Here is a 27,416-nt window from a genome sequence, read left to right as displayed (position 1 = left end):
TGGCCAGGGGGCTGGGAGCAACACAAGCCTCTGGATCCTATATATTCGGTAAGAAAACAGCATTTTCCAAATAGCACAAGAGAGAGCTTCTGATTTGTTGCTGCTGTTCGCGTTTGGGGTTTTTAATTTTTCCAAACAAAAAAAAACAATGCGATTTCACAGCAAGAGCGCCGGGTTGCTCCGGCAGTTGGCGAGACAAGGGGGCAAGTTCCTCCACCGCATCCCGATCTCTACAGCTGGCAGCGCCTCGGACAAAGCCATGGCACCGTGCGGGCACAGCTCCATCCCCGGCCCCACCAACTGGCCCCTGCTGGGAAGCCTGCTGGAGATCATTAGGAAAGGAGGGCTCCAAAAGCAGCACAAAACACTGGTAAAGTGAGGGATGGGACCAATAGTTTCATCCAATGGATTGATTTGCAATAAAAATCTGTAGCATTTGCGATTTCAGGGAATGATACAGTAAACTCCTACCTCGTACTTATTTTAAAATCTAAAACTATAGGAATGATGGGGACACATTGCACCCTTGGCGCCAGGTGATTGTGCAGACTCCCCCACCTCAGTCGTGTTACTAAGCTTGCCGCCTTTTTTCACAGGTCGAATTTCACAAGAAATTTGGGAAGATTTTTAAGATGAAGCTGGGGCCGTTTGAATGCGTCCACATCGGGGCTCCGTGCCTGCTCGAAGCTCTGTACCGGAAAGAGAGCAATTACCCGCAGCGTTTGGAGATCAAACCGTGGAAAGCTTACCGGGACTACAGAGGCGAGGCGTATGGACTGCTCATACTGTGAGTACTGGGGGCAAAGCCCACTCCCAGGGTTAGCAATAACTCCTGAGTGACTACATTCACATACAAACGATGGTCCGATTTATCTCACAGAGTGGATTCCATTGAGACATCTTCCAAATGGCAGAAGTTTGGAATGGCTCTGAATATTGTTACTGCGAGGATACTGGCTCATTCGCAACTGTTGAACACCAGACTGTGATCACCAACATCAACAGTCCAAAGACGTGCAGGTTAGGTGGATTGGCCATGCTAAATTGCCGCCTAGTGTCCAAAGGCTAGCTGGGGGTAGGGAGATAGGGCGGGGGAGTGGGACTAGGTTAGGGTGCTCTTAGGGTTAGGGTCGTTGCAGACTCGACGGGCCGAATGGCCTCCTTCTGCACTGAAGGGATATAGGCTGCTCTTCCAGAGATCGGTGGAAATTAAGGCTTCCAGACAAAAAAAAGTTGAGGGAAAATACCCGCCCGGTTTAACACTGATTGTCTCTTTCATTGACGAACGGTTAAGATCAATGGCATAAAAGTTACGTTTCTTCTTTTTCGCTGTCTCGACTTTCAGGGAAGGAAAAGACTGGCAAAGGGTACGGAGCATATTTCAGAAAAAGCTGATGAAGCCAACAGAAGTAGTGAAACTGGATGGAAAAATCAACGGGGTAAAGACATTCTACTAGACCGCTGGTCGCAAGGTTTTACAAACCCCTTTATTTATCACAAATCGGGACATGGGGTAGATTTGTAATTGTCCCTGTCGCGGCGCTTACTTTAGCGAGTTTCCAGGCCAATCGGTGCAAAATAGCAGCCAGAGAGCTGTCCACCTCACAGGGTTCTGCAAGATTGTGCAAAAAGCACGCACTTTGAAAATAAAGCACAATTTTACTGTTTTTTTTTTCAATGCACGGATTAAAATATTGGTACAGGAAAGTTTAGCATGTCACGAAGCGTGTATCGAAGCCGAGCCTGGCAAGCAATGTAAACAAGGTCTCGGTGGAACCTCCGTTCCCTGTTTGCCGAGGGGCGGTGTTGCTTCAGTAGCCAACACCTGGGATCTGTGTTGGAAAGCACCAGGATAAGCTTCGCAAACACGTCCGGACTTTGCCAACGAAATGTCGGCGCAGCAGTGGAGGAAGGATGATTAAACATTGCGAAAAAAAATCAGTTTTCCAGCCAGGGGTGAAAAAAAAACTAACCCGGCCGGTGAAGTGAATTGTCCTCAGCAAAACTGCTTTTTAGACAGTGGGTTTCAAAAATTGTTTTTACTTACAAATATTGATACGCTCGGGGAGGGAGAGACTCCTCCTAGCTTGCAAAAGGCGGTATTGGCTCTCCACAGGTAAACAAAGCTGTTGTGATTATCTTATATTCGCCACAGAGCGAAAGATTGTGGCTTCGATTAGACAAGTAGAGAAAAATCCAGCAATGCAATGGTTAGATTGCCAGACTGGAGCTCCCCACTGCTCTCCATTGGAGCCGGTACAATCCAGGGAATGTGTGTGTGTTTACTTTGTTTTTCCGAATGTTTCTCAGGTTCTGGAAGATTTCATCAGCAGAATGGATAAGCTCCGTGACAAGACAGGGAAGATTAATGATCTATACCAGGAACTGAACAAATGGTCCTTTGAAAGTAGGTTCTTGTTAAAGCGTCATGCCAAACATACTTAGGGGCTATTGAAGATAAGTGAATAGAGTTCTCATTAGTAGTTTTGTTCACCACATTTCGATTAAAATCCAATTTAAAAATTGGAGCAAGTTAATTGGGTCAAGATTATTTGAATATTCCAACTTTTTGGGGGCACACATGTCTTCCAATAAATTACATTTTGGTTAAAACATCAAGAATGTTCCCATTGATGTGCACACGTAATGTTTATCATTAATGGCTATTGTCCACACAGAATGTTTTCTCAAAAACACCAGGAAGGGGTTCAAATGTTGCTCAATTCAAAACTTTTTTTTTGAGTAGTGGAGGTGAGATTGATGACTCCAACTCTTCAATTCTAACCTATCATCCAATAAGGACTAGGTGGGGTTACTGTGTTACAGGGATGGGGTGGAGGCGTGGGCTTAAGTAGTGTGTTTTTTCCAAGGGCCGGTGCAGACTCGATGGGCCGAATGGCCTTCTGCACTGTAAATTCTATGTTTCTATGGCTAAATGTTAAAGAAGAATTGCACAAGGACACATTTGTGAAACTTGAATATGTTTATAAGGATGTATTACGAAGAAGAATGTGTTTTATATGGATGTCTTTCCTCCATTTGTTAAGAATTCCTTGTCCCCTGAAGCTTTAGGTTGCCCATTTCATTCTCCAATTTCCAGTAGGAAGGATCTCCCAAACTTTGCCTACACCACTCTGGAACATGCTAATAAAAATTACCAGGGATGAATAGTAGAATATAAGAGAAAAATCATTGTTGACTAACCTTTCAACTTTCCCTCCCTCTTCTCGCCAAAGTTCTCTGGGGAGGATTTTGACCTCTACACTGTAGTTTACCCCAAAAATCAGAGGAAAGGCATTTTACAAAAACAAGTACCCATGTAGCATTGAAAATCTTCCCTCCATTCTTCAGATACCGCATCCTTATTGTTCTGTCATAAGTTGTAAACAATATATATTTAAATTCAATATTTATTTGCAAATAATCACCTTTAGTTCTTTATTAAAGCATATAGATATAACTTAATATGTCATATATATTAATATTATGTTTGGCAATTGCACTTATCAGTAACTTTCTAATTATAGCAATTTGCTTGGTGTTATATGATAAAAGATTTGGCCTTCTGGATCAAAATGTAGTTGAAGAATCTTTGAACTTCATCCAGGCAATTAAAATTGTAAGTACACAGCAACAAAGGGTTTAGTGTAGATTATCAATTCGTCTTTACAGTCTACCAAAAAGATTTGGTTTCTGTAAAATGATCACTAATTATGTAGTGCAATAAATTATCTTAATGGATTAATATCTTGCCGAAGTAACAAGTGGAATTTTCTGCAGCACCTTGTATAATTCTTTTTGGGAAAAATCTGGCTATCAATTAAAATGGTAAAAAAGGAATATCGAAATAAAACACAGGTTTCAAGTTTTAGTGAAAGGCCCACATGCAAAAATATTTACTCATTTTTTTCTCTTTATAGATGCTGATAGAACTGTTACATATTTCTAATGTTCTCTGTTTATTCTGAATTATAGGAAAAAATGCAGGAATAGAGCACCTTACAAAAATGTGGGATATAAAATGAATGTAGACTAATAAAACAAACCTCTGCTAGACAGATACATCTAACAGAATAAACTGCTTACCCTTATCGTTCTTTTTTTAAATAAACTAAGAGTACCCAATTATTTTTTTCCAATTAAGGGGCAATTTAGCGTGGTCAATTCACCTCCCCTGCACATCTTTGGGTTGTGCAAAACTTGGGGAGAATGTGCAAACTCCACAAGAACAGTGACCCAGGGCGGGATCGGCACCGGGACCTCGGCACCGTGAGGCAGCAGTACTAAACACTGCGCTACCATACCGCCCCAACCCGTATCTTTCTTATTGGAAGAAGCATTTTGTAGATTTTTGATTCAAATAAATAATTAATTTTAAAAGCAGGGATAACAGATTTAAAACAGAAAGGATTGAGTACAACATAATGTAAAGGAGTAAATATCATTTTTTGAGAATGCATTTATTTCCCTCTACGTAATCTGCAAATTACCATATTCTTTTTACCTCCTGTATATCTCAGATGATGAATACATTTGGTAAGATGATGGTGACTCCAGTTGGGCTTCATAAGAGCTTTAATACGAAGACGTGGAAGGACCACACAGAAGCTTGGGACAATATATTCAAAACAGGTACATGCCTGATTAAAGGGCATATTAGTAATGCCAACTATTGCAGAAATAATATTCACAAAAGAGTTCTGGAAAATTGATGTTTAGTCCTACGGATCATGGAGTAAATGTAATTCTTCAATTGTGAAATCTTTGAACAGCTATGAATACTTAAAATTTCAACATTGGTACATTCTCGGGGGAGCTCCTGAATCCTCAAGATCTTTGAATTTGAAATGTTAATACTCTTAAGAACAGGGGATGATAATGACCCTTCATCTCTGGAATATCTGTTCATGTCTTAATACAGATTGATTGGATGAAAATCACTCACCCTGCTTTCACAGGCATCATCTTGCAGGCAACTTTGAGAAGTTTGAGACAGTATCAACCCTAATGCGTTGTTGGTGATTTTATTAAGCACAGGAGGAAAGGGTTCATATTTTGTACACTTGCAAAAAAAATTTCAAACAGAAAGTAGTCTTTGTTTCCTCAATGATTCTCATTTAACAAACCAGTTACCAAGCAATACTTTTCCATTAACTGTTCATTTAGTATTTGTTGGAATATGAAGAACAATGAAGTCGAAAGCTATGCAGGTTACGTGGATTGGCCATGCTAAATTGCACCTAAGTGTCTAAAGATGTGCAGGTTAGGTGGGGTTACAGGGATAGGGCGGGGAAGTGAGCCTAGGTAGGGTGCTCTTTAGAGGGCAGACGCAGTGGGCCAAATGGCCTCATTCGGCACTGTAGGGATTCTATGGATTGATGGTTTAATGATGTAGTATGAATAATCAGTCAGTGCCAAAGTAATTGTTATTTAAGAGCAGCGGTTCTAGGCTCCACTTTTTATTTATCCATTATTCCATTATCGTTGGACTATTTGAAGCTCCACCTAACATAAGGTACACACTTGCATGCCATGATTCAAGAGGGTACACAATGAGCATGAATGCATTGTTTTGGAGGTGCTTAACTCCATAACATCACTATTCTGTAGCAGTTGTTCTCCAGTCCTCTCTATGTAAATATTGATTGTAAGATTCTAAATGAAAAGGACATTCTCAGCTTTTCAGTCAGTTCTTGATGAATATAATCAGCAGCAGCAAACAGCCTCAAATTCAGTACAACTGGCATTGTTTCACAATCTCATTTTAAAAAACCATTAGACTTGTTGATGCCAGAAATGGAAACACTCATAGAAATGGAGTTGCTGATAAACATTTTGTTTTGCATTCAGATTACCCAAGCCAAATTCACACGTAGGCTCTTATCAACAACCAGGAAGAGATCTCTATTTAATCAAACAGGGTTTTATGTAACCCCGTTTTCAAAGATTGATCAACAGTATATAATTTACTACATGGCTAGTTCCTGAAGAGGATAGATCGTAAGCAGAAAACCAGAGAATGTTATAACACAAAATTGGACCATTTGGCCCATCGCATCTGCATTGGCACTTTTCTCCACACACGTCCTCGGATCAACCACCTCCCCCGACCAACTGTTTGCTTCCACAGTCTTCAATATTCCTCTTTGTTAAAGGCTAATTTCCTTTAAACTGGTAAATTCTCCTTCTCGAGGGTAATTAGGCATGGGCAACAAATCAGCAATGCTCACATCCTATGAAAGAATAAAGAACAATAATTCATGCATGTTGCTTCAACATAAGTGCTGCAGATGCCCAATGGTTATGCTACTAGGTTAGTGACAAAGGCGTTACAAGCTCAAATCCCACTGTGGAAAATTGTCATTAATTAAAGATGGCAAAGAGCTATGAAAGCTGCTATAGTTTCATTAAAAAAGGGACTGGTCTAATATTACACTTCAGGAAATGGGATTCTGCCATCGCTCCCTGGTCAATTTGAGTTCTAAACATAATCAATGTGTTGATCTTTGTGCTGTTCTGTTCTATTTAAGTAGCCTTCTCTCTTCTGGTGCAACAGTTATTATTTCCGCCTTGGACTGACTGATTTTCCCTGTTCCTTAGTGGCTCTCTGCTTTGTTGATCATAGAATCATAGAATTTACAGTGAAGAAGGAGGCCCATCAAGTCTACACCGGCCCTTGGAAAGAGCACCCTACTTAAGCCCATGCCTCCACCCTATCCCCGTAACCCAGTAACCCCACCCAACCTTTTGGGCACTAAGGGGCAATTTATCATGGCCAATCCCCCTCAGCTGCACATCTTTGGACTGTGCGAGGGAACCGGTGCACCACGCAGACACGGGGAGAACGTACAGATTCCACACAGACAACAGTGACCCAAGCCAGGAATCCTGGCCGGATCCCTGGCGCTGTGAAGCAATAGTGCTAACTACTGTGCTAATGTGCCCCCCCCCCCCCCCCACCCCCATGTTGATGTTGGAGATTCTGCTGAAAGTTTATTTTATTTATTCTTCCGTGGGATGTGGGCATTACTGGCTAGGCCAGGATTTCTTCTCTATTCCTAATTTCCATGAGAAGATTGTGGTGCTACCTTCTTGAACCACTGCAGTCCATGTAGCATGGATACACTCACAGTGCTCTTAGAAAGGGAGCTCCAGTCTTTTAACCCAGCAACAGTGAAGGAATGGCCATATGGTTGCAGTACATGGTCATCTGTTGATAGTGCAGCACCTCCTGCTGCCTGGGGAAAGCGGGCAGCATAATCAAAGACCCCTCCCACCCGGCTTACTCACTCTTCCAACTTCTGCCATCGGGCAGGAGATACAAAAGTCTGAGAACACGCACGAACAAACTCAAAAACAGCTTCTTCCCCGCTGTTACCAGATTCCTAAACAATCCTCTTATGGAATAACCTGATTAATACTACACTCTTGTATGCTTCATCCGATGCCGGTGCTTACATAGTTAAATTGTGTACCTTGTGTTGCCCTATTATGTATTTTCTTTTATTTCCTTTCCTTTTCATGTACTTAATCATCTGTTGAGCTGGTCGCAAAAAAATACTTTTCACTGTACCTCGGTACACGTGACAATAAACAAATTCAATCCAAGATGGAAGTCTCACACTGCTCCGAATTCAGCCCTGAGCCTCTTTATACAAAACCAAGGATTCCAGTTGCCTTTTTGTTTAATGACCTTATCCATCTCTACTAATCATTTTAATGACCAATGAATCTGCAAACCAAGACCACTTGCTCCTCCTCGTCATTTAAAATGTTAACTTTTAAAACGGTGCATCCTTTCCCTGTTCTTACTTCCAAAATGTTTTACATACCCCTCTCTACATTGAAATTCATCGTTCTGCAGCTTTATAACAATTTTCTTTCCACCACAGTCTTTCATAGTCAATGTCACAATTTTCTATACCCCAAATTTGATGCATGCTGTAAATTTCAATCTTATTTCCCCATTTCTGAAGTCTGATATATTTATGTATATGTACTAAACAAGCATGGTCCCAGCACAGAGTTCTGTGGAACACCACTTGTCACATTCTACAGTACAAGAAACTTCATTTTACATCCACAATTTAATTTCTGCCCCTCTTCTTCACCAATTCCTGGCCTGTGTGACTGTAGTCCACTTGATTTTCTCTGCCATGGTCTCTGCTACAAAGGCCTTTTGAAAATCAATATCATTTGAATTGATATGTTATGAAAGAATCAAGGTAGCAATTGTGCCTAATTTAGTAATTGTTTTACCTATCCATATTTTGAGAAATGAGTATTCATTTTATTCAGTCGAGAAAAAAAGACATTTGAAGTCACTTTTTAGATCATGTGATTGAATGGTGAACCTGCTGTCATTTCACTCGATTGGCACGCATTAAGTACAGTCATCAGATTTGCACTCGTAAACTGAATGACCTGGAATCGGTATTATAGCCAAGTGTTTATAACTGTCTAAGGTTAACATGAGACATTGGCTGAGGTCACTGAACTGACAGGGATATGCAGCTCTTGTTGCGCACATAGCTTATTCATTCGCAGCACTATTGACTGACACACCCACATTCCCATTTCAGTAGTGAAAATAGCTGAAGTAGATTAGCAAAGATAAAACACTTTCAACATGACTTGTGGGCATAGTGACAGTTATTAACCCGTCAGAGAGCTTTGTTTTGCTTTCTCATGTCCCTTGTCCATATTACTTTTACTCAAACTCTGGAAAAATAATATGATAAACTTATTTTATTTTTAACTTCAATTTCTGAAGCAGCCAATCTGCTAAGGGCCAATAGCCCTCATGTTAAACTAGAAAACTATCAAAATCTAAACAACAGTTTCAAGAAAGATAACATAGCAGCTAAAAAGCTAACCCCTCAAGAAAGGCTCTAATTTTACATTGATGCAGAAGCTAGTAGTCACGTGGCCTTTGAACACAAAGAATCAGAGTACACAACATTCCTTGTGCAGTAAAAGCAAAATACTGCAGATGCTGGAAATCTAAAGTAAAAACAGAAAATTCTGGAAAAACGTAGCAAGTCTGGCAGCATCTGTGGGGAAAGAAACAGAGTTAAAGTTAGCAGTCCGTATCACACTTCTTCAGCACTGAAGAGAGGTGGAACAATGATGGATTTTTTCCTGTGGGAGAAGTGGCGCAATGTAGAAGATCTGGGGCAGGTGGGAGCTCAGAAAGAATTGTAAAAAAGATGTCATGGACACAAGACCAGGTGTCATAGTGTTGAAGGCTCATGAAACATGCTAATTCTGGTCTAAAGGTCCAATGGCAGAATGTGTTCACAGTGATGCACAATCAATGGACACGAAACGTAGATGAAGTCCGAAACGAAAGGCTTTAATTAGCAAGAGGTGAGCCTGGCAGCCGACGTACAGGAAATGGCCTGGCTGCAGGGGAACACGGGTTCTTATACCCCGCCTCGTAGGTGGAGCTACCTTCCTCTTAGCCAATAGGGATAAGAGCTACACGATACCTGGGCCAATGGGCAGCGAGCCCTCTGCACCAATGGCAGCTCACACTCCCAGGTACCGTAATACCCCTAGTCATACTACCACACACAGCAGACTGTGAAATGGAGGAACAAACTTTTACTTGTATTGGAGGAATAAAGCACTGGGCCAAATCTTCCGTGGCGTGTCAATCATGGTCAGTTTGCCACTCCACTCTTTTTTTACCTTTGAGTGGAGCTCTGAATTTCTTGGCCGGACCTCCAATTCAGGCCTACTCAGAAATTGAGGTGCCACCTCTCCTGGAGTCCTTCAGTGCAGTGTAGAAGCATTGGGGGCCAAGAGGCTACAACTCTTTTTATGACATTAGCTGCCATATTTACGTTTGCTTGAATATCCAAGCCACTTTGACAAGGCAAGTGTGTAAGGTAAGTGGGTGAGGGGTTATGGTGGACTTGGTGGTGCTCGGGTGTTGGGTTGAGTGGTTGGTTGGGGGCTGGTTGACTGCTCAGTCAGGAGGTGTCGGTGGTCTGGGACTGGGGGCTCGGGCGATCAGGAGGGGTAGGGGGAGGAGGGTGGCCAGGAGGGTAGTTGTGTTGGGGTGTCTTCGTGGGGGCTGGGGGAGTGGGGGGCGCTAGTCAGATGGTCAGTGTGGGGAGTATGGTCATGGGATGGGAGAGTGTTGTCGGTGTTTGGGGGGTGTAGTCTGGGGTGGGGGTAGTCGGGGTTTGAGTGGTTGTCAGGTGGACACAGCTGGGGGTTAGTTGTAGTTGGTGGGGGAGTAGTCAGATGGTTGGAGGCTGTCGTCAGATTGCGTGTGAGGGGGTGAGGTTGGCGGGGAGACCAGAAGGGCGTGGGGGTCAGGTGATCAGTACCATAGATAGACAGGTGTCAGAACAGGTGTTAATCCCCCTAACCTTCCCTGGGTAATCATTGTGGTAAGTAAGTTAGAACCATCCAAAATCTCCGATTGTAGACCAGAGTTTCAGATGGTTCCAGACACAGGGTAATTGCCCAAGAGAAATTGAAATTTTCTGAGCAATCCCCATGCAGTTTTTGTGTCGGATCTTCCAAGGGGTCTCCCAGCACATCCTCTGGGGTACCGATGGATTATGGCCCTCTGAGGCATTTTCTGAGGAGAGGGTCCAGGCACATGGTCCCTGGAATTTTTAAAATTTATCATATTAAAGTTGGTGCATTGTGGATAATTTGAAGCCCCCTTTGGTCAGGATCTTACGCTCCCGCCATGGCATGTCTCCCCACAGGTGGGTGAGATGGGCCATTTAAATTGCCATTTACTTGCCATTTACTTCAGTGGGATGGTAATACCCCACCAGTGGGGAAAGGGTCGTAGAATCCGGGTTATATTTCATAATTTATAGATTTTTCTTTGAAAAAATTTATTTAGATTTCCAACATGTCAACAGACCATCGCTTCCCCAAAATGTATCCCATTAGTCATATTCCCACATCCAAATCCCTTTGCCTCAGTTCTGTCACTTTACTCCATCAGACACACCCTTTCACAGACACTCACTCCTCTTCCAACATGGCCAGCTTCGTGGACCTCTTTCCCTGTCAAATTCAACATTGTACTCTTCTTCTCATTCCTCCCACAATTCCACAAAACAGCATCATATAGTTCAACCTAGCACTCTTCTCCATCAGTGCTAACAATTTGCCTCCAGAGTTAATGTAGCATTCTCCCTTCCCACGTCAAAGGGTCACCTGAGCTTTGGCTTATTACCCCTCCCTTTCATTGCCAGCCATTTCTAGCTCAGCTTCTTCACATTATTCCTTTCCCCTTATTACCATCTATTTTCCCTGACCCTATTGTGTCCAATGGACCAAACAGTCCACTTACTTCTACTTCTGCCACGGCCGCTGTTCAAATGATCAGATTCCACACTTTAAAAAAAAGTTTCTTCTGAATTTCTTATTAGATTCATTGGTGAATAACTCATATTTATGGCCCCAGTTTTGGACTCAATATTAAACAACTGCTTTTTTCCAAGGCATTTATCACTTGTCAAGATAATTGTTTATCAAACAAAATTGTTTGTGTGAAACAGTTCAAAATATGTCTTATTTTTCAACTCTAGTAGACATTAAACAGTTAGCAAGATCAGGAAGGCAAAAGAGCAATAAACAAGACTGGAATAAGTGCAGATTTTAGGTCACCTCACACAAATTGTCTGAATCTAAGTTTTCTGAAAAGATAGAATTCTTGTGATCCATCCTATAAATAATAATATCTAAACTTATATTAAAAGAGTTTAGGTTCTCCTCACACTAATTCTATGAAGCATTTGATAGTCTCGAGATGCTAGCAAAATCTGAGACCAAAATAACTCACCTGATAAAGATCAGGAAAGAGACAGTTGGAACATCTTCGGTACATTAAATGAACTTACGATTTAGAAAGGGCAGCATGGTAGCACAGTGGTGAGCACAGTTGCTTCACAGCTCCAGGGTCCCAGGTTCGATTCCCGGCTTGGGTCACTATCTGTGCAGAGTCTGCACGTTCTCCCCGTGTCTGCGTGGGTTTCCACCGGGTACTCCAGTTTCCTCCCACAGTCCAAAGATGTGCAGGTTAGCTGGATTGGCCATGATAAAATTGCCCTTAGTGTCCAAAAAGGTTAGGTGGGGTTACGAGGATAGGGTAGAGATGTAGGCGTAAGTGGAGTGCTCTTTCCAAGGGCCAGTGCAGACTCGATGGGCCGAATGGCCTCCTTCAGCAGTGTAAATTCTATGAGAAAGTCTGGTGCTGATCTGAAAGGTCAGTGGTAAAAAGATAGAGGTTCACAAAGAACAACCTTTTTAAAAGAGTCTCCAAATTGGATGAACATATCAACAACAAAATTGAGCCGTGCCTCTCGAACAAGATTAACATCAAAGTCCATGGTCACCAAAGCCCTCTCAGGGTATGGTACCTGAAGACAGAGAAAGATAATCTCAAGAAATATTTATTCCTGGTAACTGAAGTTAACTGGAAATACCTATAATGACTGAAGATTTGCACAATCATCTGAATTTGTATATTTAGCTATTCTGGTTTGTTGATTATATATTATAATCAAGCTTTTGCTTGTGTACATTGTTTTAGCAAAATGCCACATTGATGGAAGATTAAACAGACACTCAGCCTGTCCGGCCAATGACTTCCTCTCAGAAATCTACAATGGCAGTGAACTATCAAGAAAAGAGCTGTATGCTGTGATCACTGAACTTCAGATTGGAGGGGTAGAAACGGTAATATACTGACTGAGATCTATTCACTGCTGTTGAGAATATCTGAAAGATGCAGCTCTGAGCTAAATTTAGAGAAAGCGCTTGGTGACAAAGCACTTAGTTTAAATTAAAATCACTTAGCTGGCACTGCTAAATGAGCATTGATGGGCAAACCCCTTGCTTGGGGGAATGGGTGGTTGGGAGGTGATAAATCCAACAGCTCCTCTAAGGAGTTGAGCTGACAGAACCTTATGTTCGGGAGTTGGAGAGGGTGGAATGGACCAATCTCTGGGAGGGGCAGGGTGCGTGGAAGGACTGACAGTCGGCAGGTTGATTTTTGAGAAGCGCATTCATTTTCCATGGGAAGCCCTGTAAAAATCTATCTTGAATGTTTCCAGAGTGACTTCTAACAGTCCCTTTTTCCAGCCACTGGTTAGGTCTCAGATGGCTCAATTCCACTAGGCTGAGATACAGAGCACAATCCACAGAATGACCAGCATAAACACATTTTAAGACTGATCTTAATAAGCTTTTAGCCTATTATGGCTGGGACTGCTGGCCATCTAAGTTGAGGCTCATTCAAAAATTTCACTGGGTCGGCCTTTGACAGAAGTGAGCGCTGTTCTGTTTAAAATCTCCTCTTGCAACTATTGAAAATTGAAACGCATGAGCCGTCCGTGCCTTTTGCATTCATATGCTGGGTTCTCCTATGGAATAGAATGTTCATGGAGCTTTTTCTCCTATTAGTCATTTGATTGTTTACCATTCATGACTGGATGTGATAAAACTGTAGAACTTGATCTGATCCCATTTGCTTTGATCGCACAATCAAATTGTTAAAGTTTAGTGGTAAGTTTTGAACAAATCTCCTTATATTGTACAGAGTTGCAGGATGTTCCCTGGGTTTTTCATCAATTTCTTTTTTAACTATTAGATTTTGTGAAGAAGTAAATTATTTAAAAAAAATAAATTTAGAGTACCCAAATCATTTTTCCCAAATTAGGGGCAACGTAGCGTGTTCAATCCACCTACCCTGCACATCTTTGGGTTGTGGGGGCGAAACTCACGCGAACACGGGGAGAATGTGCAAATTCCACAGGGACAGTGACCCAGAGCCGGGATCGAACCTGGAACCTTGGCGCCGTGAGAATGCAGTGCTACCACTGCGCCACTGTGCTGGCCTGTGAAGAAGTAAATTATAATGTGCCACTCACATGCCATTACACATATATTACATTAAATGCGTCATGCATTCCAGATGAAGAAGCAGCTTCTTATTAATGCTGTCATGGGTGCTGCTTTAGCACACTTGGCTGGACAGCTGGTACGTGATGCAGAGTAAGGCCAACAGTGTGGGATCAATTCCCATATCGACTGAGGTTATTTATGAAGGCTCCGCCTTCTCAACCTGGGGTGTGGTTAAATCACCACCAGTCAGCTCTCGCCTTCAACAGGGAAAGCATCTTATGGTCACCTGGGATTATGGCAACTGCTTAACTGTTAATTAAGTGAAGGCCATCAAATGAATGCTCTGAAAAAAATTCTATTTACACTTTATGCTATTTCATAATACAGACTGCCAACAGTTTGCTTTGGGCTATCTTTAATCTCTCACGCAATCCCAAAGCACAAGACAAACTTAATGAAGAAATACGGCATGTGCTGTCCAAAGACCAGGCCCCAACTGCCGACGATATTAAGAAAATGCCCTACCTAAAGGCTTGCCTGAAAGAGTCCATGAGGTTTGTTTGACTAGATTCTTCTGAATATTTGTATTTTTATTTCTGTACTTCATGTTGAAATTTCCAACTTCACGTTATTTTTTTGATTGGTCGATGTCATATTTGATTGTCATATGAGGACAGATTGGGCTGATTCGGCCTGTATTCACTGGACTTTAGAAGAATGAGAGGGGATCTCATTGGAACAATGAAAATTCTGACAGGGCTGAACAGACTGGATGCAGGGATGGTATTTCTCCTGCTTGGGGGGAGGATTTTAGGGCTCTTGTCTCAGGATATGAGGTCAGCCATTTAGACTGAGGTGACGAGAAACATCTCCACGAAGAGGGTGGTGAGCCTGTGGAATGATCTACCATCTAAGATGGAGGCTGAATGTATTTAAGAAATAAATAGTTAGATTTCTAGACACTAAAGGTGTCAAGGGTTATGGGGAGAAAGCGGGAATAAGGTGTTGAGATAGAGGATCAGTTGTGATCATTTGAGTGTCAGCGGATGAGGCTCGATGGGCCGAATGGCCTACTCCTATTTTCCCTATTTCTACGTTCGTAATCCCAGTCAAAAGTAGGCAGCTCTTCACAACTAAAACAATATGTATACCACAGTAGCTTTCCTTGATCTAGCAAGTATTCAACACTTTTCTTGTATAGTTTTGCCTAATTTGGGAACTTGTCCAGAATCCTGAAAGCTATCAACCTATAATGCACCCGATCATGTTATAGCAGACACAATAAATTAAACTATAAATGAAATGAAATGAAAATCGCTTATTGTCACGAGTAGGCTTCATTGAAGTTACTGTGAAAAGTCCCTAGTCGCCACATTCCGGCGCCTGTCCAGGGAGGCTGGTACGGGAATCAAACCATGCTGCTGGCCTGCTTGGTCTGCTTTAAAAGCCAGCGATTTAGCCTTGTGAGCCAAACCAGCCCCAACTCATTTTAGGAATGAAACATAACTTGGTAATCTTATCTAGTAAAGTAAAGCAGATTCATTTCTATGAAGCATTGTTTTACCAAACCAGAACTTGAATAACTGTTTTACGACATTATTGTTTGTTCTGCTGTGATCATTTAGATAAATTTTTTTCTCCAAACTATTAAGTATGCAATATCTTTATCATACTTAGCCTTTGCTCATGTCTTTCTATCTTATGTAACCTTACTTGATTCCAATTAACCTAGTGCATGCGTTTACAAATAACAAGGGTTTTTATTGAGAATATTGCAATCTTGTTAAATATAACTAATTAAATACCGCACATAAATTGATCACTAATGCCAAATACCTGTTTAGGATTACTCCTTCTGTGCCCTTCACAAGTCGCACTCTGGATGAAGAAACTGTTCTCGGTGACTACTTGCTACCTAAGGGAGTAAGTATCAAGCAACATTCCAGATAAAAAACAAAAGTACAATAAAGCTTTGTTTTGTTGTTACCTCACTGACATCTTAACTTGTTCATCATCCCACAGTTTTAAGGAATTTCCATTTTATAGTAAATGACAAAAGACAGAAACGTAACTGCATCCAGAGCAGGTTCACAAGAATGATCCCCGGAATGAAAGACTTATCATATGAAGAGCGGTTGAGGACTCTGGGGCTGATCTCCATCGAGTATCCTTCCTTAGATACAGAACCCAAAACTGTTCACAATATTCCAAATGGGTTCTGACCAGAGCCCTATACAGCCTCAGCAGTACATCCCCACTCTTGTATTCTAGCCCTCTCAAAATGAATGCTAACATTGCATTGGCCTTCCTAACAACCGACTGAACCTGCATGTTAACGTTAAGAGAATCCTGAACTAGGACTCCTTAGTCCCTTTGTGCTTTAGATTTCCGAAACCTTTCCCTACGTAGGAAATAGTCCATGCTTCTATTCTTCCAATCAAAGTGCATAACTTCACACGTTTCCACATTGTATTCCATCTGCCACTTCTTTGCCCACTCTCCCAGCCTGTCCAAGTCCTTCTGCAACCTACCCGCTTCCTCAACATTACCTGTCCCTCTACATGGACGGATTCTCCGTCGGCTGACGCCGGAATCGGAAAACGCGATTGGGCGGAGAATGGCGTGTGAGGTGCAATTCGTGGCCGACGCCGGGCACCGGACAGATTGCCATGCTCCGGTGCCTCGACAGCGGTATACTTCGGGGCCTTCATGATTCTCCACCTCCACCAGGAAGAATTACTGATGCCGAGTTTAATTTGTGGTTTCAAAAATCAGGCAACAGCCGCCGTGGAAGCCTGAGGAAGAGGGGATATGAAAAGTGTCCAACATTGCCATAGTGTGCAGACAATTGTGTCTCTGGCCAGGGGGCTTCTGCCAGGGCTAGCGGCAGTATTGGAGGATGGCCAGGATGTGGGCCGTGGGCTGGGGGTAGATGGGCATGGAACATCATTGCCGCAGCTTTCAAGGCAGCCATGTGGCTGCGCACACCGCTGACTGCCCGCTATGAACTTAGTGCTTCAGGCTGTATGGGTGCCTCCGCCAGGCCACACCCCCTGGGTACCATGTGGCCCCAGCCAATGCATCAATGGGATGGGCGTGCTCCAGTGCATCTTGATGGCTGGGGTGAGTGTGTGTGGGGAGTGGATTGCTAATATGCGGCTGCAACTTGTCAGTCTCTTGAGTGACAATCCCGACCCTGGAGAATCCAACACCACTGGAATCGCTTGTGTTTTACAACCTAGCCGATTAACAGTTCCGGAATTGCTCTGGGACGGCACCAATTTGTCTGTCGTAGAAGGCCACCAATTCTGCCCCGGTGTCAACACTTAGGGCTGGATTCTCCGATTTTGTGGCTACATCCGGGGGAAGCGTCTGGTCTTACGACCAAAAAGTCGGCGGCGCCCTCACACCAATGCTCCGTTCGGTTAGGGGCTACTGGCCTCACCACGTAAAGAACCTAGCTTTAATTACAGATACGGACGGAGAATGGCTGGGTCCATGGCCTGCCAGATAGTGTCCCTCTGTAACCCCAATTAGGTAAATGGCTCCCACCAAAGAGAAAATGCTGGAAAATTTCAGCAGGTTTGGCAGCATCTGTAGGGAGAGAAAAGAGCTAACGTGTTGAGTCCAGATGACCCTTTATCAAAGCTGCCACGTTTTATGGAAGCTCTCTTCTGACCCCCGGATGGCAAACTTAATTTTCTCCATTCGGAGAAATTCCGAGATAGGTCGGACAGCCAGTCTGCAGCTTTGGGTGGTGCTGCTGACCGCCAGGCGTGCAGGATTCTCCTGCGGGCGATTAGGGAGGATTGGCTGAAAGAAGGCTGTCCAAAACCTTTTCAGTTCCTCGAGTGTTGTCAGGCTGTTGTCCGTGTAGAAGTCCCTACCTGTCACCTTTTGAAGGTGGCATCTATTGTCAAAGACGTGAACCTGTAGTTGTTGCAGTTCGGACATTTCGGAGAGCCTGAAGTGCTGTTGCAGTTGGTTCCACGACCGGAGTGTTGCGACCACCACAGGGCCTGTTGAGTATTTATTTGGTGGGGATTGAAGTGCTGCCGTGGCTAGGGCCCGGACATAGGACCCTCTGCAGGAGCCCTCCTCCATAAGCACCCAATCAGCTTCTAGCTCTTTTATCCACCCCTCTACCCGCTCCACGGTTGCCGGCCAGTGGTAATGTTGCAGGTTTGGTAAGGCGAGGTTCCCCCATGGTTCTCGCTCTCTACAGTACTCTTTTTGGGATCCTTGCATTCTTCCCCCCCACCCCCCACACACACACAACAAACGGCATAATCAGTTTTGATTGTGAGTTGTAGAAGGCATTGGTGATGTCGATCGGGGTGGATCTGAACAGGACGAGAAACCTGGGCAGTACGTTCATCTTGATCGTCTGCACTCTCCCTGCCAGGGAGAGTGGAAGTGTGTTCCACCTCCGCAGGTCCTTTTTCACTTCCTCCACCAGACTGGCCTAATTTCATTTGTGGATACCTCTCCTGTCACGAGCTGTCCATCCCGAGGCAGCAGAACTTGCGTTGGGCCTGTTTAAATGACATTCCCTCCAGCCCTGCCCTCCCCCTTGCCTTTTCACCACGAAGATCTCGCTTTTGCGCAGGTTAAGTTTGCAGCCTTAAAAGGCTTCAAACACTTTCAAGAGCGCCATGATTCCTTCCATGCTGCTTTGTGTCTGGGATGTAGAGCAACAGGTCATCGCATAGAGTGAGAACCTGTGCTCTCTGTCTCCTCTCTGGATCCTCTTCCAATTCTTTGCCACCAGTGGTCGGACGCTTGGGCGAACAGCAGCGGGGACAACGGGCATCCCTGCTTGTGCCACTGTGCCGCTGGAAGTACATAGACCTGGTGGTATTTGCCCGTATGCGTGCTGTGGGAACGCTGTACAGGAGTTTTACCCAGGTGGTGAACCCTGCTCCAAGCCCGAACCGCTCCAGTTGCTCTATGAGGTACTTCCACTTGACCCTGTCGAAGGTCTTTTCTGTGTCCAGGGAGACGATCACATCAGGAGTTCTCTCCCCGGGTGGATCATGATCCTGTTCAGCAGGTGCCTGATGTTCAATGTTAGTTGTCTACCCTTGACAAAGCACGTTTGGTCTTCTGCTACCATTTCTGGTACACAGTCCTCCAGCCTTTTGGCTGGGATCATGGCCAGTAGTATCAGCGAGATTAGGGCTTGTGCTAGCATTGGCGCAGGGTCCCCCTCGCCGGTGAATCTGTGAACATCTCCCGCAGGTGCGGGGCCAGTGCCGTCGCAAATCGTTTTGTAGAAGTCAGCCGGGAAACTGTCCGGTCCCAGCATCTTCCCCCTCTGCATGGAGTTAATACTCTTCCTCACTTCTCCCAGTTCTAGTGATGCTTCCAAACCCTGTCTCCTATACTCCCCTATGACTGTCATGTCCAGTCCATTGAGGAACTGCTTCATCCTCAAGTCCCTTGCTGGGAGCTGGAGGTAAACAGCCCCCGGTAGAAGGTCTTGAATGCGCCATTGACTTTTTCCGGCTGCGCTACTTGTTTGCCTCTGTTGTCTCTAACCTGGGCTATTTCCCTCATGGCTGCCTGCTTTCTCAGCTGGTGAGCCAGCAGGCAGCTGGTTTTGACTCCATGCTCGTACAGGATCCCCTGTGCTTGGTGGAGTTGGTGTACGGCTTTCCTCGTGGAGAACAAATCAAAGTCCACCTGTAGGTTTTTCCTCTCCCCCAGGGGCTCTACGGACGGGACCTTGGAGTATCGCCGGCCTACCTCCAGTATGGAGTTGACTAGCTGTTGCCTAGCCCCCCTCATTTCCCTATCTCTCCGTGCTTTATAAGCGATAATTTCATCCCTGATCACAGCACTCTGTGCCTCCCAGAATGTGGAGGGTGAGACATTCCAATTCAGGTTATTAGTAATATACCCAACTATGGCCTGTGATATCTTCTCGCAGAAAGCCTTATTGAACAGAGGGCCGTGTCCAACCACCATGGTGGCCAATGGGCACAGCCTGTCTCCAACCTCACATCCATGTAATGTGGAACGTGGTCGGAGATTACAATCATGGAATATTCCGCGCTTACTTGCGCCGGAAGCACCAATTTCCCCACTACAAAGATGTCGATCCATGAATATACATTGGGAGAAGAAGGAAAACTTCTTCTTCCCTGGGCGGGTGAACAGCCATGGATTTACAGTCCCCATCTTCTCCATGAATGTGCCGAGTTCTTTCGCCATATTGGAGGTCTTTCCTATTTTGGGATTCGACCTGTCTGTCCATGGGTTCTGTACACAGTTAAAGTCCCCCCCATGATTAGTCGGTGTGTATCTATGTCAGGGATTTTTGCCATGGTCTTTTTAATGAACTCTGTATCGTCCCAGTTGGGGGCTTACATGTTCACCAGTACTACAGGTCCCCGTCCACCACTGACCATGAAGTACCGTCCCCCTGGGTCTGTAACTGTCCTTGTTGTAGTAAACAACATCCTCTTATTTAGCAGTATGGCTACTCCCTGGCCCTCGTCCCATATCAGGAATAGTGAGTCTGTCCCACCCATCCCTTCCTTACCCACAGTTGGTCCCTCTCCTTCAGGTGTGTCTCTTGGAGGAAGACTATGTTGGCTTTCAAACATTTCAGATGGGTGAAGACTCTGGATCTTTTCACTGGGCCGTTAAGTCCCCCGACATTCCAGGTGACTATCCTGATGTGGGTTTTGTGTCCCCCCGCTCCTGTGGGATCGACCATGCTTATCTGGTGGATGCACCCCTGCACTCAGGGATTTCCCTTTGTGATGGGGTCGTCCAAAATGGCCGCGGTCACCATTCTCTCCATGAGGTTGGGTCTCTGTGCTCCGGGGTTCCCTTTGTCCAGAGGCCACCCAACATGTCCGCCAACCTTGAGTACACCATGTGGGTGAGCCCCTGCACGCTGGCGTTTCCCTTTGTTCAGGGACGCTCCAAAGTGGTTGCTTGCGGTGCCATTTTGTTCCAAGTCGCCTGTTGTAGCCAGCCTAATGTCCTTGCTCCTGCTGTTCCAGTGTTCCCCTTGTGGTGTTTCCTTCCCTCTATTTATTCCCCCAGTCATCCCCCTGTTACCGATGTCTTCCCCCCCCCCCCCTTGCCAAGCATTTTCCCCTCCGCGGGAGATGTGCTGCGGCCTTCCGCACGCTTCTCGGTGCTAGCTTCCCCACTTGTGTGATGGCCCTCTTCCCAGAGCTGGTTGTGCACCCTCCCATCACCCATTCCCTGTGCTTCCTATCTGCTGATCCCCTCACCTTCTCCTGTGCTCTGCTCCCCTCGCTCCTTCCTTCCTCTCTTTTCTCCCTCATCCCATGACGAGGCAGTATGATCCCGCGCAAAGTGTTCAACATGGTGGTTCACAGTTGTCAATTCAGAAAGTAAGTCTCCTCCGATGGGCTCTTAATCGCTGCCCCTGCTGCTATTTCTCTAGTCCGTTCTCCAAGACAAACTTTTCCTCATCCGCAGGGGCCCTGAAAAGTGTTCCCTGCTTGGATGTGGTCCAGAGCTTGGCTGGGTACAGCATACAAACGTTACGCCGCTTTTGTACAGCGAGGCTTCGCCCTATTGAATTCTGCCTGGCGCTTGGCCAGGTCATCCCCAATGTCTGGTAGATCCGAATCCGGTGGCCTTCCAAGTTACAGTTCTTAGTGTGTTACGCCCAGCACGGGATTCGTTCCTGGTCTTGGTACCGGTGCATTTTGGCGATTAAAGCTCTCGACTATTCCTTGGCTCTGGGCTTTGGGTGAAGCGACCGGTGTGTTCTGTCAATTTTTGATGGGTTAGGGACGCTATCCCTTGCCACCAGGTTGCTGAGCATTTATGTCATGGAAATGTGAATCTGGAGTGAGAGTTTCAAAAACGTGTTTTCAAAATAATTATACTTTGCACCAATTAAAAGGTGAAATTGCTTTTTTTTTCCCTCTGCAGACTATTTTAATGATAAACAGTCATGTACTGGGGTGGAATGAAGACTATTTTGATGAGGGAATGCAGTTTAAACCTGAGCGGTGGCTGCAGGATAAGCATACAATCAATCCATTTGCTCATGTGCCATTTGGTGTTGGGAAAAGGATGTGTATAGGTCGGCGACTGGCTGAGTTACAGTTGCAGTTGGCCCTATGCTGGGTAAGTCATCTGTACTGGATATCATCTTCACTATGCCAACTATGTACAAGTGCAACAATTAACAATTAACTAGAGTTACAGCTATTTCTAACTTGAGAGGATTTTTTTTTAACTGCAGTTGGTTGCAAGGTACAAAATAGTGGCTACTGACGAAGATCCCGTGGAAACACTGCATTCTGGGACATTGGTGCCTAATCGTGAAATCCCAGTTGCGTTCCAGATACGTTAAGGTATAATTACAATTGTTTTCAAATAATTGTTTTGAAACAGTTGTCCAATGTATAAGTTAACTTTTTCCTTCAGTTTTCCCCTCTTCCTCTCCTTATGTATTGTGCACTAATACCTGGTTTTGCACCTAAATAGACAGCTGGATTATAACTAATTTGTTTATTCTTAATATATTTCTTTCCTTCTCTGCCCTGTTCTGTCAAATTACATCACAAAATCCACGGGAAGTCATTTTCAATTTCATCATCTGTAGCAAAGCAAACACTCAGTCATCTTCCTGTCTGCCTTTAAGTTTCTCCTTACAACGGACTTCTTTGATTCAGCTTTTTGTTACCTGTCATAATGGGCCGGAATCTCCGGTCCCCCAGCTGCGTGTCTCTCGGCCATGCGCCGTTCTGGTGGCGGGATTATCTCCTCCCATCACTTATCAATGGGATTTCCCATTGAAGCCACCCTACGCCGCCAGGAAATCCGTCAATGGGGATGCGTTGCCAGTGAGAACAGAGCATCCCAATGGCCGGAGAATTCCGACCAATATCCGTGTATGTGAGTCTGTATCAAATGATGTGTGATACGCTATTGTGAACTACCTCAGCGTTCTTTTACTTCATCCAAGGTGCAATATGAATGAAAGTTGTTGTTGAACCTGCCAGATTCTTGTCTCATTTGTAGTCAGTCATGATCCCATTAAATTGAGGAACAGGTCTATGATGGTGAATGATTTACTCCTGTTCTTAAGGAGTATGGACTTCGGGACCTCAATACCAGGAGCAATTGGGAATCCCAAGCCCATTTTTACCAGCAGTGACAATGGCTCACCAATTTCCCTGCAAGTGGCTCCCTCATTGGCTGCTTTTGAGCTTGTCATTCATTTAAGGACAGTGGTCAGGATGTAGGTGGTCCTGGCCCAATCAGAGGGCTGACATTTCTGGAGCCACGGCAGCCCTACTGAGAGTAATGGGCATTACTAACGCAGGTCTGGATTGAGAGAACACCTGAACATGGAAGCGTCCTCAGAGAGGTAAGTGAAAAATATAACACCAGAGAGGCCAGCCAGACAGGCTCCTCCAGATGGCCCATTGGCTCATTGGGACTGTGTGTGCAGCATTCTCTGCCTGTAGCCCCCACTTTGTGGGATGGAGGCTCCAGTTCCAATGCACACCCCCCGCCCCCACCACCACCACCACCACACAGGAAGGCCATGTCCATGAAACTGAAGGCATCCCAACCCGGAGGTTGGGGTGCCCCTCCACTGCTGGCGAAAGAAAGTCACTCTTAATAGGACCAGTTTTGGTCTCTTTATCCAAGAAAAGATTGGATTGGAGGAAGTCCAGAGAAGGTTCACTGGGTTGGTCCCAGGCATGGAAGGATTTCCTCATGAGGAGCGGTTGAGTAGGTTGGGCCTGTACTCGTTGGAATTTAGAAGACTTTATCAAGACATATAGGATTCTCAGGGGGCCTGACAGGGTAAATCCTGAGAGGTTATTTCCCCTTGTGCGAGAGTCTAGGATCAGAGGGCATAATCTCAGAGTAAGGGGTCGTCCATTTAAAAGAGATGAGGAGGTATTACTTCTCTCAGAGGGTAGGAATCTGGAATTTGTTACCACAGAGGGATGTAGAGGCTGGGTTGTTAAGTATGTTCAAGAAGGGGGGGAGGGGAACTGTATGTGTTAATGATGACTATGGGTAATTCCTGATTCCTTTTTGTCATTTGTTTAGGTTAACATGCGGGCTAATGTTTGGGGGTTTGGTGGGAGGATGGGATCGTTGTTATTGATATAGGGATTGACATTGCATTCGTTACTGATTATTGTTTATTGTTGGGTGTAAAATTGGGAGAAAATGTGAAAGAGGAGCATAAAAATATATTTTTTTAAAGTATGTTCAAGAATTAGATAGATTTTTAATCAGAAAGGAAATCAAGGGTATGGTGTTAAGGCAGGAAAGTGGAATTAAGGATTATCATATCAGATCAGTTATGATCTCATTGAATGACGAAGCAGACTCAATGAGCCAAATGGCCTACTTCTGCTCCTACGTCTACTTATCTTTCATTATTTAAATTGGCTGCCCTCCACTGTTTAGTGGATCTGTGTCAAGTCCTGCCGTTGGCTAATGTCTTTAGCAGCGGAACTGCACCTGGGAGCCATCCACTCCATGGCTGGGAAAATCCTGACCCATGTCTGTGTTCCATAATGGACAGGTGACCCACTGTGCCTGGTTACTGCCCAGGTGGCAAAAAGTTCAAATTGACTTCCACAGTGTGAGGAATGGCAGAGGGAAACACACATGCTGGCATTCCAAGGAACCATGTCCAGTGTGCTGGCCCCATAAAACTTCAATAGTTTTCATTCACAACTGTAAAGGGCTATTGCTAGATATCTTTTCTGAGTATACTGCGTATTTATAGAAAAAACAGTGGTGGATTCCAAAGGTTGTGTAAACTTGTTCATTATCTAAAGTTGGAAATAGTTGTCACAGAAGAGCATTCACAATGCAGGTTTCAAACTCTACGTTTTGATACGTAGGGTGTGCAGCTTGCTGTGACAAGGGGAATGAGCAAGAGGTAAATGGACTATAAAAAGGACATGGAGGGATTTTATTGGGGGTTAGTGTTGAACGGCTTACTCCCTGTGCACCTCCACCCCCCACAACTCACTCCGCTTCTGGAGATAAAGAATCCATAGAATCCCTACAGTGAAGAAGGAGACCGTTCGGCCCATTGAGTCTGCGCAGAAAGAGCACCCTTCCTAGGTCCACTCCCCCACCCCAGCTCCATAGCTCCACCTAGTCTCCATACCTTTGGCTACTAAGGGGAAATTTAGCATGGCCATTCCACCTAACCTTCACACCTTTGGACTGTGGGAGGAAACTGGAGCACCCAGCGGAAACCCATGCAGACACGAGGTAAACATGCAAACTCTACAAAGACAGTCAGCCAAGGTCAGAATTGAACCAGGGTCCCTGGTGATGTGAGGCAGCAGTGCTAACCACTGGTCTTTTGAAGTGTATGTTTTTAAAAATTGGGCTGCCCCCAGCCACCCAGCTGCCCCTGCCAAACCTTTTGAATATGATGGGCAAGTTGCCAATTTCAGCGCTCGCCCATCCCCCATATTATGGGGGTCAGCAGGGGATAGGCACTCATCCTATCTTACAAGCCCTTCCTGTTTGAAACAGGCCCGGCCGGGTCAACGAGCATAGCTATAAAGCACAAAATATTTTAATTGAGAAATTATCCTGGTTTATTTATCTGTTATTGGTATAGTTGTTGCAACAGATCATATACTTTTTCTTTTCAGGACCGCTGTGATTCTTCGAGAGCGCAGTCCAGTCTACACCTTTGTTAACCTCAGCGTTTTACAATCAGTCAAAAAGGCACCGCAAGGCCAAAAGAATGTTGTGGGAATAGAAGGATTACAACACATTCACTGACCCACAAAGGATTACAGCTTTTTCAACCCTAAGGCTGGTCTGATAAGAAATTGAGTAATGTAGCAAGTTATTTTGTCAGACTATTCACTGGGCAATGGACCTTGCCAGTGAATGAAAAACTATAAGAACCATAATATGCAACATTTGATGCTTAATATACTTTAAAGTTAGGATTTAAATTATGATTGGCTTCAGTGCCACTTTCCCAATAGATGTTACAAAAAAACAGAAGGAACTCTGCTGCTCTGAAAATGTTTGCTGTTCCAGTTTTCTCCCACATGGATCTTCAAGAGTCCTGTGTTATGGCCAGGAATTGGGCGAGGGCCTGCTACCACTGCTTGTACTTCTCTCTATTGCCAGTTAACAGCAGACAGTCTACCCACTTTGAACAAAGTTGTCAGGGGATGTTGGCATTCTGAACATAGAAGAAACCTCAGGGATTTTTTTTCCAGATGAAAGGGGACATGCTCACATTAAAATATAATTTGTGTAGAAATTTGTCTTGGGAGTGTAAAATGGAATGTATCACATTGTTTGCCTGTTCTATCCTCCACCCAATATTCAGTTGTATTGCAGCCAAAGGGCAGAATTTAATGGCCGCGGAAATGGGCCCATACAATGGCTGGGGGGCTTGTAGCAACCCCACCGCACCCATTTTGGGAACCCCATTTGGATTAAATTCTATACTGGAGGTTTGCGACACCATCAGGGACAATTTCCTGTCAGACTTCCTGGTGTGGGGTGGAAGTCCTTTTCCCGGGAGTGCCACTGATCATTACTGGCCGCACCATCGGGAGCGGTGGACACTACTGGTATTGCAATAGAGCTGATTAGAAGGATCATCGCTGGAGCCCCCGGACCAAGGTGGATGGTGCAGGATCGCTGGGGCAGTTTGGATGCACTGGAGAGGAGGTGTAGGGGGTTGTTATCAGGGGGAGGGGGATGGCTTGCCAAGCATCCCTCCATCCACTGGCAAGTCCCTCTAATGGGCCCAGGATGCCCAAGAAACCGGGATCCTCTACTTGGCCACAGGCATACCCATTGGTGTTTACTTGACAGTTATCTCACATGGCATGTATTCTGCCCGCTGCTGAATTCTACCAGCGGCAGTGGGATAAGACCCTTAAAAGGGTCTTGGGTAACTACTTAAGGGCATCCAACTGGGAAGCCCATCCTCAACTCTTACAACTCTGGACACAATCAAGTGGAGGCAGGAAAGCAACAGTCGCCACCCTCATACTTGCTGCCCCATTATATGGCTTTCCTCTGATATCCAGCTTGCCTCCCAGGACCATTAAATTCCACCCAATAGAATTGAATGTGAAGTGGAGCATTCGACGGTCACCCTATGCAACACTGTCCAGGCTGAATCTCTACCCCATTGTCGCTGTTGCACTAAAATAAACAATATATTTAAGGCAAAATCTTGCCATAGAAAATGGTACAATTTAGTATGTTATTTCTCAGTGAATTAAATTAATGTAACAAATCCAGGTTTATAATTATGCTTTAATCTTTTTAGTTATCAAAAAACTGTCAACTATTGATCCATGAGCCTGTTATGAACAAAAATAATAATGCACTCTTCAGTGGAGTTTGGCTTACAGAAAACCGAACAGTTAAAATCTCAGGGTCTTTGCAATCTATTGGTCAACTCTGTACTCTGAAGAGATTTTTATTTTTTGATTTGTAAAAATCTTTCAATTTGCTATTAAACAATAATATGATGCATGAAATGAATCTTTTTT

The 27,416-nt window shown here is 44.5% G+C and overlaps 1 protein-coding gene and 1 long non-coding RNA gene across 3 annotated transcripts in view; one reads left to right on the top strand and one right to left on the bottom strand.

Annotated features, from left to right (window-relative positions):
* Nucleotides 1-27,404, top strand: LOC119969463 (1,25-dihydroxyvitamin D(3) 24-hydroxylase, mitochondrial). 2 transcript variants are annotated; one of them, XM_038803120.1, is made up of 12 exons: nt 1-48; nt 597-787; nt 1,346-1,439; nt 2,311-2,407; nt 3,528-3,619; nt 4,521-4,632; nt 12,572-12,717; nt 14,272-14,438; nt 15,729-15,807; nt 21,811-22,008; nt 22,127-22,238; nt 25,536-27,404. In XM_038803120.1, the coding sequence occupies exons 2-11, from the start codon at nt 633-635 to the stop codon at nt 22,235-22,237; spliced, it is 1,251 nt and encodes a 416-aa protein (XP_038659048.1). In that variant the 5' UTR covers nt 1-48; nt 597-632; the 3' UTR covers nt 22,238; nt 25,536-27,404. The 2 variants fall into 2 exon arrangements, with proteins under 2 accessions (XP_038659048.1, XP_038659047.1); XM_038803119.1 differs by lacking the exon at nt 1-48 and adding an exon at nt 94-370.
* LOC119969464 overlaps nt 4,575-27,416 on the bottom strand; it is a 99,106-nt gene continuing 76,264 nt past the window's right edge. Inside the window, exons 2-3 of the long non-coding RNA XR_005461373.1 lie at nt 15,721-15,799; nt 4,575-6,233 (exon numbers count right to left, since the gene is read on the bottom strand). This is a non-coding gene — a long non-coding RNA (uncharacterized LOC119969464). The remainder of the gene's footprint in view (nt 6,234-15,720; nt 15,800-27,416) is intronic.

This window comes from Scyliorhinus canicula, chromosome 7 (genome assembly GCF_902713615.1).
Source record: "Scyliorhinus canicula chromosome 7, sScyCan1.1, whole genome shotgun sequence".
NCBI classification, from domain to species: domain Eukaryota; kingdom Metazoa; phylum Chordata; class Chondrichthyes; order Carcharhiniformes; family Scyliorhinidae; genus Scyliorhinus; species Scyliorhinus canicula.
Note: the sequence above shows the minus strand (reverse complement) of the source record. Positions and strands in the feature narration are given on the sequence as shown.